Source organism: Dermacentor silvarum, chromosome 5 (genome assembly GCF_013339745.2).
Source record: "Dermacentor silvarum isolate Dsil-2018 chromosome 5, BIME_Dsil_1.4, whole genome shotgun sequence".
Taxonomy (NCBI): domain Eukaryota; kingdom Metazoa; phylum Arthropoda; class Arachnida; order Ixodida; family Ixodidae; genus Dermacentor; species Dermacentor silvarum.
This window is the reverse complement of record NC_051158.1, coordinates 72,537,453-72,552,936: the sequence shown is the minus strand read 5'-3', so window position 1 is coordinate 72,552,936 and position 15,484 is coordinate 72,537,453. Positions and strand designations below refer to the sequence as shown.

General features: G+C 45.2%; 1 protein-coding gene across 1 annotated transcript in view; it reads left to right on the top strand.

Moving 5' to 3' along the window:
* The first annotated feature begins 175 nt into the window (after nt 1-175).
* The window catches only part of LOC119453490 (protein HID1), a 41,579-nt gene continuing 26,270 nt past the window's right edge, over nt 176-15,484 (top strand). Inside the window, exons 1-7 of the mRNA XM_037715534.2 lie at nt 176-399; nt 4,299-4,515; nt 5,203-5,333; nt 8,660-8,698; nt 9,732-9,785; nt 13,285-13,453; nt 14,122-14,176. Coding sequence (XP_037571462.1) covers nt 334-399; nt 4,299-4,515; nt 5,203-5,333; nt 8,660-8,698; nt 9,732-9,785; nt 13,285-13,453; nt 14,122-14,176 — 731 coding nt within the window. The 5' untranslated portion in view covers nt 176-333. The remainder of the gene's footprint in view (nt 400-4,298; nt 4,516-5,202; nt 5,334-8,659; nt 8,699-9,731; nt 9,786-13,284; nt 13,454-14,121; nt 14,177-15,484) is intronic.

Here is a 15,484-nt window from a genome sequence, read left to right as displayed (position 1 = left end):
GACTATTTTTGTAATTATTTCTGATTTAATATTTTTAATTGAACGATTAGGTTGTATAGTTTGTTTGAGATGCGGCCAATACTTTTGCTGAAAGAACAAAATCAGGCCCAGCCAAGTTGTGGTTCCGGTGCTTTGCAACTGATTAGTCTCTGGGGCCGTAAATCGCACCGGGAACGTCCGCGCATCTCTCGGCGGCGGACGAGTTGGTTCCGATTTTCGGGTGTGCGCTGGCTGCCTGGCCGCGTGCGGTTGGTGTTTTGACGCCGTGGTGCTCCTCGTCTACACGACTCTGCGGCGGCGGCGAGCGCTCACCACCGGCGGTCGGCAAGCACCATGGGCAACACAGACTCCAAGCTCAACTTCAGGAAGGCCGTGATCCAGCTGACGACGAAAACGCAGGTGCGTGGCGGCGGCATATGCTGGCGAGCGCGACGCGCGCGGGGCGGCTGGTGCGGCCATGTCGCGCGCGCGGCGCCCGTCGCTCGAGAGCCGCTTTTCATCGTCGTGGATAGTTTTACGACCTTACGACATCTGCGACGCGCTGTCTCCCTGAGTGGAAACAGGTGCCTCCGAAAACGATGTGCTTCGATCGGATCCCCGACAGCGCGCGACAGATCGTGGCGGCATCCGAAAGTTGGCAGAACAGCAGAGGGGCGCGCCTTGACCCACTGTCGTAATTTGTTGATCGCTCGCTCTCCCCATTTACTTGTGTTTAGTCTCGCTTTTGCCGGAGTTAGTCTATAAATAGCAGCTCGCCAGTGGGCTGTAGCTTGCATGCATCGTCTGACCGGCGAGAACAATATGGTCTTGAGAAAAAAAAATCGATCTCCGTAGCGGAGGATGTCACTGGTTGCCGTCGATTTGTGATGATTCGGACAGCGTGGTACCGAGCGTTGGTGCTTGGAGACAAATTACATAAGCAGTAATTAAAACGTAAGCGCTATCCGCTAACAAAAGAAATCACAAATAAAAAAATAATAATCGAATTAAGGGAGGCGGCGACACCATAATTGAATGCGTCACATATCTGGTTCAGTGCAATTTATGAGCAGGCTTGCTTTAACGTAACTTGATACGCTAGTGGTTAGCGATGTCTATATATTCATGCGCGTGAATCAAGCACGCAGCACGTATGCGACGTGCTTTTTATATCCAAACCAGTTTGTTCGATGGGGGGGCAAAAATCTCAACATAGGCAGTGCAAACCTTCTCAGATGCCATGTATATGTAACTAACATGCGAAGTTTGAACAGTACGTCGCGGTTTCGGCTACATTTTGGTCATAGATAAAATTTTGCTCGTTTACTGGAAATATCTATATTTATGAGAAGTGTGTGAGAATTCAAAGATTTTTTCTTTCCTCTTGGTTGTATGGTTTATTGCTACTGTTTGCTCTCGAAGATTGCCAACAGGAGTCATATTTATGCTTAGAAAAGAGACGAGAAGTCCTGCTTCGGTTGAGCCACATTTCATATTTAAAACTGCATGGCAACAAGAATATTGGTTTCGCTAAGAGGTTTCCTATTTGATCTGTGTGGCATGCACAATTGTGTCCAAAGGCTTGTGAAGTGCACATTTATGCTCAGAATAAGTACATTTATTCTCAGTATTCCTACAATGAAGAAACTCTTTGAACTCAAGCAAACTCTTGTACCATTTGAGTGACCTTTCCGTCATAAGCATTGCACAGCGACAGCTGGAATACTGATCATGCACTTTTACTTCTTTTCGAGCGAAGTGAACGGAGACGACAAATGGCAGATACTAAAATATCATGAATGACGTTGAAGTTTGAAATCTTTTTCACATTCATTAAACTGAATAGTTTACATAAGTAAAAACCCCTGCATGTCTGTAAACTGGAGTATGTTCACGAGCTTCCTTTTGCTCTTGACTCCCTTAGATTTCCTTTCTTTTTATGCAAATCTTGAGAGTAACATGATATTCTCCACAATATTCCTTCTACAATATTAATGCTTTATTAATGCTTTTTTTTTTTTCACCAGTTACAGAGACGCGTATACCCATTCCCTCACGCTAAGTTAGACAGGGCGCAAGCAGTACACTACAGGCAATTACAAACTGATTCTTACATAAACCCAAGACTCATGCACGCCATGTATCCAGACACGTACACTACAAACACATGCACATCCTGTGGCGAGGTTGCCACACTTAATCACATGTTATGGGAATGTCAGGACATAACAAATAATGCGGGCAGTGCCGACACCTCCGCCTCTTCCACCGCCAGCCTCCACTCGCGTTGGAAGACCACACTGCTCAGCTCGAACCTGACAGTACAACTCTGGGCCGTCCAGCAAGCCGAGGAAGCTGCTTCGAGACAAGGTCTCGGAAGCGCGTCCACGGCGGGTGCCCAGACCCACTAAACGTACGCCGGACTCAAATCTTTCTGTTTCTCTACATGGGGAAACACATATCCCACTCACCTCAAGCCTTTAGAACGCCTCCAAAACCAAGCATTGAAGCTCATGACATTTACACCACTGCGATGCCATTCCCTGCCTCTTTACCAACTTCTTCGTATTCTACCCCTTCGGTATTTATTTCAATATAAGTTATCGCTTCTCATGTTTCGCTTCATTCATCTTGACATACCTACGGACGTCCTTTCTTTGTGTCACATCGTTAATTCATACAACACAAGGTTTTCTGAACAGAATAACCTCCTTTTACCGAAAATAACATCAAATTATGGAAAGTTTACCCTCAGATTCGCTGGTATAAGTGTTTGGAATGCAATTACTGCTGACATTAAGATTACCTCTTCTTTCTACTGCTTTAAACGAAAATTAAAAATAAAATTGTTAGAAGAGCTGCTTTCTCTGTGATCTTTCTTGTCCTTTTTTTTTTGTCTTTCTTTTTCTTGCCTCTTTTCTTGCCGATTTTCCTTTTCGTCTTTGTCTTTTCTGCGGACGTGTGTTTTCTAGTATTTGTGTGGGAATTTCTACTACGTATGACTTTTCTACTACTATGACTTCTACTACGTATGACTCTTCATGTTCTTATTGATTTTAAATAAATATGTTCGTGTTCCATTGCTTTAAATTCACAAGTTAAACTAGCCTAACCTTTTTATGATATTTATTTTTGTACTATTTCCTTGTTATTTTGTTTTTATATAACACTTTGATTTGTAAAAAGTTGTTATCGCTTGTTTCATGCATCCTGCTGCTGTTTATGTGATTATATCGTATGCAATCTAAAACAGGAGGTCCCCCAGACAGTTCTACTTTGGGACCTCCTAATGTACTACCTAAGATGTATGCTTTCTTTGCTCTTGCGCTATTGATTTGATAATAAAGTTTATGTTCTTCTTCTTCACATATTAGATGAGGATTATTAACCTTATTTAAATTTTTTTGTTGCTCCCATGACTTCAACTTTTAAACCAACAAGGAACTAAACAAATCAATAAATAAAGCTAAGGGCACAGTGATAATAAAGCCGTCCAGATAAGTGGAACAGCACACAAAAACAAGATAGAGATTATAGCGTAATGCTAGTCCATGCTATCAGCTGCACCTGATAGCTGCCAGTGATAGCGATAGTACTTGTTTAGAAAAATACAAATTTACATTGCTATGGACTAGCATGAAACAGCATGCATGTTTGTGTGTATTTGTGCACCAGATGTTTATGGGTGAGAATGTGTGTGTGGTTGTTGCAGGCCTGTAATTATACTGAGGTGGCATCAAAATTCTATGTTGTGGTGGTGTCATAATTCTGCGTCATAACATGGAAACACAACTTAATGTGACTGCGTAGATGTGCCGTGTGTTTCACTGATGTCTGTCTCAAGTTATTAAAAACAAAGGAATTCGAGACAAAATGGTAATAATCTTTGCTAGCCAATATTCCTAGCAGTGGTGGACATAATAAACTGATTGACACTCCCCTGTAAGTCCTTTAATTAAGTTTCACTAACTTGTTCATTTTTTAACAATATTTATCGATAGTTTCTTGTACTGGCTGTATTGTGTTTATTTAAATAGTGTTTGTTGCTTTTGTTTTCACCTTTGTAGCAGTGTTAAAAATTACGTGTAGTGGCTATTTTGTATTTGAAATTATTAAATATTCGTTTGTTGCTTTTTTTTTCTTCGAAATTTCCTACAATGTAACCTCCATACACTAATGCCTTCTTGGTGCTGTCAGTAATCCTAACAAAAATTTATTTTTAAATGAATTACTTTCGCATGGCAAGAAGTAGGAACCCTGAACTGTCCCAAAAATTGACTCGCAATATTCTTGCACCGCCTTTCTTTCTTGATGTGCAGCCAATCGAGGCCCGTGATGAGGCATTCTGGGAGCAGTTCTGGGGCGAGTCTGGGCTGCAGAGCGTCCAGGATGTGTTTGCCCTGGTGCCCGCAGCCGAGATCCGGGCCCTGCGTGAGGAAGCCCCTTCAAACCTGGCCACCTTGTGCTACAAGGCTGTTGAAAGGCTGGTGCGCGCTGCCGACTCCCTCTGCAACACAGCTGCCCAGCAGACAGCTGGTATTTTGACCCTTTTCTGCCTTCATTTCTTTTTAGCAAGAACTGTACGTATTTTCAGCACAACCTAGAGGTGAGCAAGTTGATAGAGAATTATGTTACCAGAGGGCATAGACTTAAGAAAGTAGAGAGTCGATACGTGCCAACATTGTGTTTACTGCTGACTTAAGTAAGTTAGGAAAGATATGCGCCATCATGCAGAGAAATAAAGACCAGCTGAATTGCAAGAAAAGACCTGGAAGGTGTATGTAGAGCATTCCAACAAGTTTGTAGAATGCCGTATGGGCGTAGGTGATTAAGTTTCTTCTAGCTTTGGTCACTCTTATGTGGGGCAGGCTGGGTGTTACATCAAACAGATATTAATTAAGCATAACTGTTCATCAATCACATTGTTCAACATTGCATTAAACGGTTGCGGTTGCAAGTGTATTCCTAAATTTGAAGACAGTATACTTCTGTTCAGACATAAGAAGGAAGAATGTGTCACCTTCTCGTCTCGTCTTCATCAATTCGTGCTGCTCTTTGTTCACTATGAATCAGAACCACTTTGCCCACCAACAAGCCCTAACAACGTTCTGGAAGGTTCTTACTATCTCTTGGTATTCAGCCACAGTCCGCAATAAAAAAGAGGAAAGAAGGCCTTCAGCTACGGATTCATGAATGTCACTAAATTATGGGTGTTCTGTGCAGTGCTCAACTGTGTGCGCCTGCTGACACGCATCCTACCATACATCTTTGAGGACTCGGACTGGCGAGGGTTCTTTTGGTCCAGCCTACCGGGAGCAGCCGAGGACGACACAGCCACCAATGGAGGAGCACAGGTACTAGTTAGAATAGTAGTGCCATTCGTAATGTTAACGCTCTTGCATTGATAGATTTACGCCTCACTTAGAACAGGAGACTGCTGTAGCATCTTGTCTTTGCTCCCCAACTGTAGCCTGTTATGGAATGTGTCTACAGTCGGCGTCAAAAGTTTGTGGACCACAGGGTCTGAATGAAAGCTTGTTTCCACCACCTAAACATGGAGCCTGGTATTCGGCTTTACATACTGGTAATGCGAATGCCATGGTGTCGTAAGTATTTACTTACTGTCGTTACAGGCTGAATCGAAGTCGCTAATAACAAAGTGTTGGGATGTGGGGGGCTGACCACAGCGCCTTGCCTCAGCACACTGAACCCCGCGGTTGGGGCATGCCTGTGCAATAGACGAGAACCACGTGTACGCTCGGACAGCATTTATTACGACTGCAACTAACACTTCGAGCAGGCCAGCTAGCTATAGTTGACATCGCTGAGGGTTCCCTCGTAGAGAATAATACACTAGGTAAAGAACGGCTTCCAACTTACCAACTGGGGAATACGGGCGGCCGCGGCGCTTGCCGCAGCCGCCTACGTGACACATCTTACGTGACACACCCGGTGGTGCTGATAGTACTTTTGATTCCCATGCGCCACCCACGAAACGAAAGCTTCCCCTCTCCCCACCCTGCCTGGCGCGCATGCGCCCGACGCGACGTTCACTGCGCGTGCGGCGGTCACATCCCTCCACCCTTAAATGTTCCCCTACGGCGGAGAAATCGCTGGAAGGACGGTGTTGACGAAATGACTGGGCAGATGCAATGATAAACTCGGGCAGGAAATGGCAGAATCCACGTCAATGGGCAGCACAGTCCTCTGTGGCGGCCGTCTAGATATGGCAGCTGTTACAGTGGTTGACAGTGACGGGGACAGAAGACGGCTTGCCCTCAAGGTCCGCGCCGCAATGTACAGCTGGGAACAGGGGGTCAGGACTTTAGCGAAGCGGCGCGCGTGCCGGCACGAGCAACCTCGCACCGACGCATCCTCGAGGGAGTATATGATGGTGGGACTCCTTCCTCGTGGCTGCCTTGTGCTGCTGCATCGGACCGGGAACAGGGCGGGGCCTCCGTTGCAATTTGAGGCCGAGACAGCAGGCAGGGACGTGGACGATGACAGCAATAGCAAGTCCAGGCGGCTTCACTTGTTCTGCAAAGTCGCTCAAATGCACTCCACAAACACTTAGAATTAAGGCAGTAGAGGCCGCCGCGGTGTCGGCCATCTGACACGATACTGAACCACCCGTCTACCACATAGCTTTATGCGGCAACGAAAAAAAACCAATCAATTTCATTTGAATGAAGTTATTCGCTCCGACCGAAGTTTTACGGTCCGATACAGCATGAAAGTTGACGATGCTCGTATGAACAAAGCGCTCTATGGTCATCCGAGATTTCGGTTATTCCGCCCTCAAAATATTGAGTCCATCTGAACAAAATAAGCTTTCTATTTCGAACGAGGTTTCTTAGCTCGGACGAGTATATATAGTCAAACTAGCGAGTCCGTTTGCACCCGTTAAATGTCACAGCATGGTTGTCTTCGAACATGTGACCGGCATCTCCGAAGGGCCTTAGGCCTAATCGCGTCTATGACGGATTCCAATGCCACAAAAGCCCCATAAAGGGTTCTGATGAGCCGCCGTGAGGAGATGCAGGCCTAGCTAAGTGGTCCCCGCTCGCTGCTCAACACGCAGCTTCCGAGCCGACTCCTGAGACTGCAACCCGCAGACGTCCTAGCCATCGTTTCCGGCGCCCGGCTCCCAGAGCCAAAGATACAGAAAGGAGGCTATTTACATATCTACAGGGAAAATCAACCACCGCGTCCGCTGCTGCACTCACTCGCTTCAGGCGTACTCTTAGGAGAAAACTCGCTGCAAATCTCAGCATCTACACGAGTTCGGTGGCACTGGTGCAGCATTAACTCGCACTCAAAAAACGCACATGCCCAATCTAGCTAGCAATCACGCCTTTGGGTGAGGCCTAACGCTGGTCCGGACAAAGCCTTCCTCGCACCGAACCGATCGTCGTCCCGTTTTCCAAGAGCTTGCCCCTCGTTGGGAACGCCAAATGTCGGGATATGGGGGGCTGACCACGGCGCTTTGCGTTGGCACACCGAACCCTGCGGTTGGGGCATGCCTGCGCATCAACCACGGTCTGGTACAAGCTCGAGGAAACAATAGACAGCCACGTCTACACTCAGACAGCATTTATTACAACTCCTACTAACACTTCGAGCAGGCCAGCTAGCTATTGTTGACATTGCTGAGGGTTCCCTCGAAGAGAATAATACACTAGGTAAAGAAGGGCTTCCAACTTACCAACTGGGGAACACGGGTGGTCGCGGCAATTGCTGCGGCCAGAACGCGGTTGACTAACCACGTGCGGGAAAACGGGAGCAGCGGCGGAGCCTTCCACTATCGCCGCTTGCTGGTGACCGAAGAGACTGGGGCGATGTCAGAGGGATCTCACGTGACTCACCCGGTTGCGCTGATATCGCTTACGATTCCCATGCGCCGCCCACGAAAGGAAAGCTTCCCCTTTCCCACCCTGCCTGGTGCGCATGCGCCCGACGCGACATTCGTCGCGCGTGCAGCGGTCATGGGACCATGGGACCTGCGGATTCCCACAAAAAGAATTAAAAACTAGGCCGTCTTTGAGAGCAGACATCTTATTTAAAGTGATCTGTTTAAAAGAAGTTTGTCCTCAAAGATTGCTTCTTAATTGTTGCCCATTAGTGGCACTGGTTTTTCTGTAGTGGTTGCAATACAAATATAGTGGTTGCAACCTCAAATCCCCTTCACTTGATGGGGGGGCTTGTGTCATACAATATAGTTACCCTGTTGACATTTACTGTAGGCAAACATCAATATAGTACATAAAATGTGGAACTCGGAGGGCTTATTTGATTGCAACACGATCAGTATGGCTAGCGGAACATTGTGAATTCTGCACCATTGTTTCTCACAGAAAGGGGAATAAGTGCAGCCTGAAATGCTTTTTACATTCATTGAAGTTCTCAATTTAATTAATGAAGTCACCCACTGCGGTACATTATATCAGAATGGCATTGCACGTGAATCTTATTGAACAAGACCCATTAAAAGTTGATTTGTGCAGCCTTGTGCCCTGAAGCTCATCAGTGCTTATAGTATGTGTCTCGCATTCAACCAACTCGATCTTGCATCAGGTTGAGCATCAGTGATTCATATCTTTGCCATACTGTACTGAGGATGCAAATTTCCATCACTGACAGCAGAAATTAGAAATATTAATTGTCTTTTGTGTTGTTTCAGACGGAATCACTGGCCCAGTCCCTCATCACGGCACTGTGTGTAAGTGTGGACTAGTAACCTCATAGTTAAGAACTTGTGCACTACCTGTGCTTAAAGGGGCCCTGAGCCACTTATTGAACATAGTAAGAAAATGCACAGTTGCACACAGTGGAAAGATTAAGTGATATTTCTGTCTTTTTGCGATCACAGACATGTAGCATCCATCACCGCCGCGACACTCAACTTTTGGCCGGGGCTTTGCTATCTTGGCTTCTCCGTTGCTTCCAGCATGCTAGTGGAGACGAAAAGAGAGAGGAAACTGGGTATCAGTGCAATGACTCCACTTATAGTTGAAGGATCAAACATTTTTCTGGCATGGGATTTGTGAGATGACATCCTCTAATAGTGAGGCCATTCTATGATTAGTTATAAAAGTGTTTCAGGGCCCCTTTAAAGGCCAAGTGGAACAAAATTTAACTTTGGGTAAATGTCTAGCCTAGACAAAGTACGCCTATCAAAACAGTGATCGCCATAAAGCCCTCTGCGATTAAAAAAAAAATTCTTGGTGACATTTTCTTGGGACAGCTGATATACAATATGGGGAATTCTTAAAAAGCATCTGCCAAGTATTGTGTCAACTACTGCTGCCAAAGGTATAACGGCCTGTAGATTGATTTTCAATGAATGGATGTCTAATGCATCATATCAGCTGCTTTTTCCTTCAAATTTGAAGAAACGTTGAAGTTGGAGATCCCTCATTACCAGTTAGGCGCTTCCTGTAAGAGTAGACGACACTGTGTGTGACACCAACTGCTAACCACAGGTGTGTTGAGAGACTTATGTTGCATGTGAGAAGGCTACTATCGTATGGTGTTTCCGAAAAGGTTTCGAAACTTCCTCCTGCAATTCATGTCCTTGTTTTCTTTCTTCAGCCGTATTAAGGTGCCGAGCACTACCCCAGCTCAAATAGCTCAAATTTGTATTTGTCTTTTTCATGCATGCTACGCTCTGCAGAAGCCCTGTAGACAAATGCGCATGCTAATGTTTGTTGGCCCTGTGTTGATGGGAAGCACCCTAATATATTATCTTGCAGGACCTGCTGTTCTGCCCGGACTTCACGGTGTCCTGTTCAAAGAGGCCTGGCCCTGTAAGTGGCTGAGCTTTGGTGCTTTCACACTGATCAACATAAAAACATTGAGGGGGGAAGGGAATATTTGCAGCATTCACTTTGAGCCTGTGTCACCTGTTGTGGCGGTTTATGAGCGTGGTCTGCGAAGACATATCCAAAATCCATAAGCTCATTCTTAGCGAAGCCTGAAAAGGGAAATTGTTAAAGGGGAAGTTCGTCATCCACCCGACCATAGCAAACAGCTACAAAGGGAACCCAAATGGGTTTCCCAGAAAAAAAGCTTCGCAGTTAAAGAAAAATTCATCCTGGTAAGGTGATCGAACCCGAGACCAACGCATTTCTGGGGTGGTCATTCTACCATCTGTTGGTTGCTCAACCAGGAGGCTAGCAGATTGCAGAGTGAGGGTGAATGAATCTACAACTCGAAGCACAGGGACGCTGAATATGGCAGATCTGTTCTGCAGAAGCCTTCAAAGCTGACTATAGCTATTATAGTCAGGTGGATAAGTTTCCCCTTTTATAAATCTGCCTCCATATTGCAGGCTTCCGCAAAACTGGCTATAATTAGCAAAGCTGCATCATCTTCATTGCTGAGCAATGGTCAGAAAAGAAGTTCACTCACCCAACATATATTACATTAATAGCTCCTATAGGTTTATTCATCACTCAGTGTGTCTGGAGTTCGTATCACAAGACCACCTTGCACAACCTCTGTAATTTCTTTAATTACTTGCATGGAAGTTAATGTTTGTTCATTCACTAAGAACTGCAAAGCATTAATTCTCATAATAAATATATCTAGCACAGGCATAGTTCTTTTAATCTAATGTCACTGTTACTGCGAAGCTTGGTTCTGAAATTGTGTCACAGACCCCAGTGAACAAGGCGCAGACGCCGGACCAAATTCCAAAGCCGACTTATCAGCTTCCGAAAATAATCCCACGAATGCAAGGACAATTAAGAATGGGCCGTCTGGTGCGCCAGCGAACGCCGGTTGCTGTCCAAAGACCGAGTCAGAGCCCAGAGTTGTCAAAACACAACAAAATATATTCTTCACAAAAGGCAGTAACACACACACTTGCACACTTAGGGCTAGACACAACACAATACAAATCAGATGGGTATTAACAAACACAAGAAAATAATGCACGACAAGCACTAAGAGTCCAACACGTAAAGTACAAAATGAAAAGGAACAGTAAGTGTCCAATCGTATTCACCGTGCTGGTCATGTCAGACGATCTCGGCGTGGCTCGGGGCAAATCTCGAAGAAGGAACTTCTTCCGGAAATGCAGACGCTCGATGAACTCGCCGACTAGCTTGCCGGGGAATCCCCTTCTTCCGCAGACGCTCAGTCTTCACGTTACATCACTTCGCCGGTGAGGACTCAACTCTCTGAACTCCCCGAATTCCTGAATTTCACCCTCTGATTCTTGCACGGCGGTTATATAGCTTCCACAGGCATTCTCGAACTTTCTTATGGGTGTCGTGATCTCGTAGCATGGCCAAAGCTTGGGAACCTTCAAGGCTTTTCTCGTTCCTTCGGCCGCCGCTGTCGGAGCATTCTCGAGGGGGGGGGGGGGGAGTGATGACTCATCCTGTTGGTGTATGCTCATGCGGTAGTAATGTCTGTCGACTCGCCGGGTGAGAAGGTGTCTCGGCGTGCGCGTGTGCTCTCTCTCTTTCTCTCTCCGGTTAACGTCGCTTCGTCGAGTCTCTTCCAGACGTTTCGGCGCCATTGTTAGCATTGTTGCTTGAGGCGTATGCGCTCTCCCCCTCCGTTGAAGTTGCCGTGGGGCCGGCGTGTTCTTTCGCTGGCTTGCGTGACACTCGGCGCACGCTTGGATTACGTGCTCTTTTGTGACAAATTGATATTTTATATAGTGTCGTAGTGGAAGTGATCCCAAAGATGCACCAATGAGCATCTTCAGGGCAAATAGTTAAGACGTAGTTGCAATGAATTTCCAACCCAGTCTTCATAAAGCCTAATGTATCGACTGACTTCTTAAGTTTATAGTGGCTCGTAGCATGCCTACTGGTTAATTCATACGATGATCACATTTTGTCGCTCAGAGGCTTGAGTTGCGGTGAGGCTGACACTGCACTGTGCTACAATAGATCTTCCACCGTTTTGGAAAACACAGAGACCAGTCTACTAACGATTTCAGTGCAGGTATGGCGATGCCTATATACGGATAAGCGTCAGAAATGCACAAAGGCGCAGCAGCGGCCCCACCAAAAAGCACAGCCATCGACTAGTGCACCTCTACTTCACCTATTGCCACCATCCCTCTAGCAATAAGCATCTATACCTATCTGCTTGGCAGCTCATGCAGCCTACTGCGTGTTTTTAATGCATACTTTTAATAGGCAATAACCCAAATACACTGCTGCACCTTGCTGCCTTGTTGAGCAGGGCCGGTACAAGTATGCGTTGTTTGCCAAAGCAAAAGCAGCTTGCAGTCACCGCATCTGCTCAACACGCTACACATCGCACTGGCTGTGCTGCAGCATTGCGGGCGAAATGGGGTGCAGTCAGCCAGCAAACGTGCCCATACAGCAAGCGTCCCGAGGTCTGCCTGTCCTTAGTAGGCAACGCACAGCAAGCAGATCGAAGGATAATTGGCAGCACGCGGCAGCGGGTATTCCATGTTTCAAAGAAGCAGTGCTGGTTCTTGCTCGGATCGTAGTACGGACACACACACGCATCGAGGGAAGCTCAACAAGCTAACGCATTTTCCTCTCTTCCTTTGTGCTCTCTACTGAAGTTTCATAATGCTGCTTTGTACTTTATCAAACAATTATGTGCTAAAGCTGGAAGCTTCTTTCATCGCTATAAAAAACAATCCTATTAATGCACATTTGAGGCAACTTTTACTGCAGCGTCGCATTTCTTTCTTCAATCGTGGCCATGCATGTGAAGACACATAAATTTTTACTTGCTGGTTAGTATGTACTGCTCTTTAGTGCATAGTTATGACTTGGGTACTTATTAACGAAATTCCACTGTACATTGCTTAAAGTCAGTTTGGAAAAAATAATATTGTTACGCCAACAAAGGGCGTTTATTGATGAGCCAAGTGGAGTGAGTCGCGACAGCCTTGATCAGCTGAGTGCCGATCGAGATTCGGCTAGCTAGCCGCCTGTCGTCTTTTTCCTTCACTCCTCTTGGATGCCCCACATCCTGCTGAGGCGTAAACCCAGAACGCACGTAAGAATGTCACTATATGCTTATGACAAACCTCCAAAGCAGAACTTCTGGGCCACCGTCAGCAGCTTCTGTTGTTGCTGGTGCCAAGAAATGGTGCCACTCAACAGCGCAAGCTGGTTTTGAGGTATGATTAAGCTTACTATAGCAACAAGGCAATCATAGAAACAAGACAAGGCAACGATCCATAAAAGCAAGTTTCGAAAGCCAAGCGAGAAAACAGCTGCTGTTAACAGACACACCACAGTTCTGCATCATCGTTTGCATGTGCTCATTTGGACACCCTAATAACCCCGGTTTTTCTCGCAGGATCGGCCTGAGGAGCCATGGTCCCTGGACAGCTGCGAGTACATCTGGGCATCTGGGGTGGGCTTTGCCCACTCACCGCCCTGCATACCCCAGCACGATCAGAACCGGCTCGAGCTGCTCAAGTTGCTGCTCACCTGCTTCTCACAGACCATGTACCTCACCTCACAGGGTGAGAAATGGTGTCACCTTCTTGGCCCTGGTTTTGTTGACGTCACCATCATCATCCTATTTGCTAACCAATAAGTTCTTTGAAAATCCCACGAGGTGCAAAAAGCTTCACAAATAGTGATCAATTTCAGTGAAAATGATGTGTTCATTATTTTTGCAATGTCAGCGTAATTCCTTTAGCTGTTACTTCAGATCTTATGGTAATTTTCATGTGAGAATTTCAGTGATGAGACCTGTAACGGAAGAACATGCCAAGAGTCACAAGATATTTTTTGTCATGTTTTCTTTCACGTCTCCCTACATGCTCCTCGTCTTGTGTTGTCACTTGCTTTCATTGTGGTAAACATTTCCTGTTGCTTGAAGTGCTAAAAAAAATGTGGAACTTTTAGAATGTGAACTTTTTGTAAAGCATTTCAAGCTTTATGTGGAGCATTTAGATACAACCTTTATGTGAAACATTTATAATTGAAGCTTTTAATGGAACGTCTTGATTGCAAGCTTCATGGGGGAACTTGTAGCACACCTTATGTGAAACTTTTTGATTGCAAACTCTATGTGGAACATATAGAATACAATCTTTATGTGTAACATTTATAGTCTAAAATTTATGTGTAACTGTTTGTGTACACTGCAGTCAGTAACTGCTTGATGCCATCTATGTCTGTGCAGAGGCCCACCAGCAGCCCAATAAGTGGATTCACTTCTTTACATCAGCTGACAACAGGTGCTTACCAAAGTTCTTTTTAAATAGGTCCAGATATTTCCAGTAGCAACGAGAAGTGGAATAACTTTGTTATGACTGAAATGTGAAACAGAGTAATTTGAAATGCGGTTAAGGTGTAAGAGATTTGAACACAAAAAAAAAACAGAACCAGCTCTCAGCACACACAGAAAGGCACAAGATGACAAGAGTGTCAGCACAAGTATCGCTGTCGTTGTCTTCTTTACAGGATTAGGCGATCATTACATCAGACATGAACCAACTCGCTTTCCTTGAAGTCCTGTTATAGAAAAGCTAACAGAGCATGAGACCTTGGAAGAACTTAAACATTTGAGTGGTCCGGGCATGCAGCCTCGACTTCAGATCTGTGGCCTGGACTAAGCATAGGTGACCAATGCACTGCTGTTCAATTATACCCACTTCAGTCACGAATTATGATCGACTGGCGATGTGTTAAGTTTACATAATTTTATGCCAAGATGCAGGAAACTCCATTGAAAGCTGATCAAGGCAGTAGTATGACTCTTTGTGCATATTACAGTGAGTCATCATAATTACTGAGCGATTAAATATCTGTGTATTGTACAGTCAGTGATGCTGTGTTTCTTCATAAAAATACTTGAATCGCACTCTCGAATCACATGTACAAGTTAATTATTAGCTGCAGCAGGCAAAAACTGAGATTAAATACAGCTTTATCGCAACACTCGCATCTTATAAATTTTTTAGGCCAACTGTAGATGCAATACTCTATCGTTTGAGCTGGAGTGACCCAGGGGTGCAAAGCTATTATGTTTAGCTGTTCTATCGGGCTATTTGGTTATTCAGTTGTGCGCCTGTTTAGTACATGCGCAGTACGTTGCATACTGAACGGTTTATGGATGTATTTGTTCTTTTGTGGATTCATAGTGTTTTTGTTTAGCCGAATATCTGATAAGGTGAACCAACTTCAGGGATTACTTCATATTACTCTTTAAGGGAGCTTGCTGAACCTGCGCACTCTGGAACAAGACGGCAGAGCACTGATGGTTTCATTTGCTTCAAAATATGCCGTCTACATGCACTACAGTGGAATCCCGTTGGTACGATATTCATGGGAACCGGAAAATAAAGCCTATCATCCGAAAATCGTAGCATCCAACGTATTATCCAACCAAATCGTGTTACCGGGACAAGAAAAAGAAAAGCATTATCCCGAAAGCGTATTATGCAGAATCGTACCAATTCAATTCCACTGTATCTGTAAGCTTGTTCATAGGCATATTGACTAGTGTTGGTAAATTTTTGGCCTTTTTCTGTCCATTTTATTAG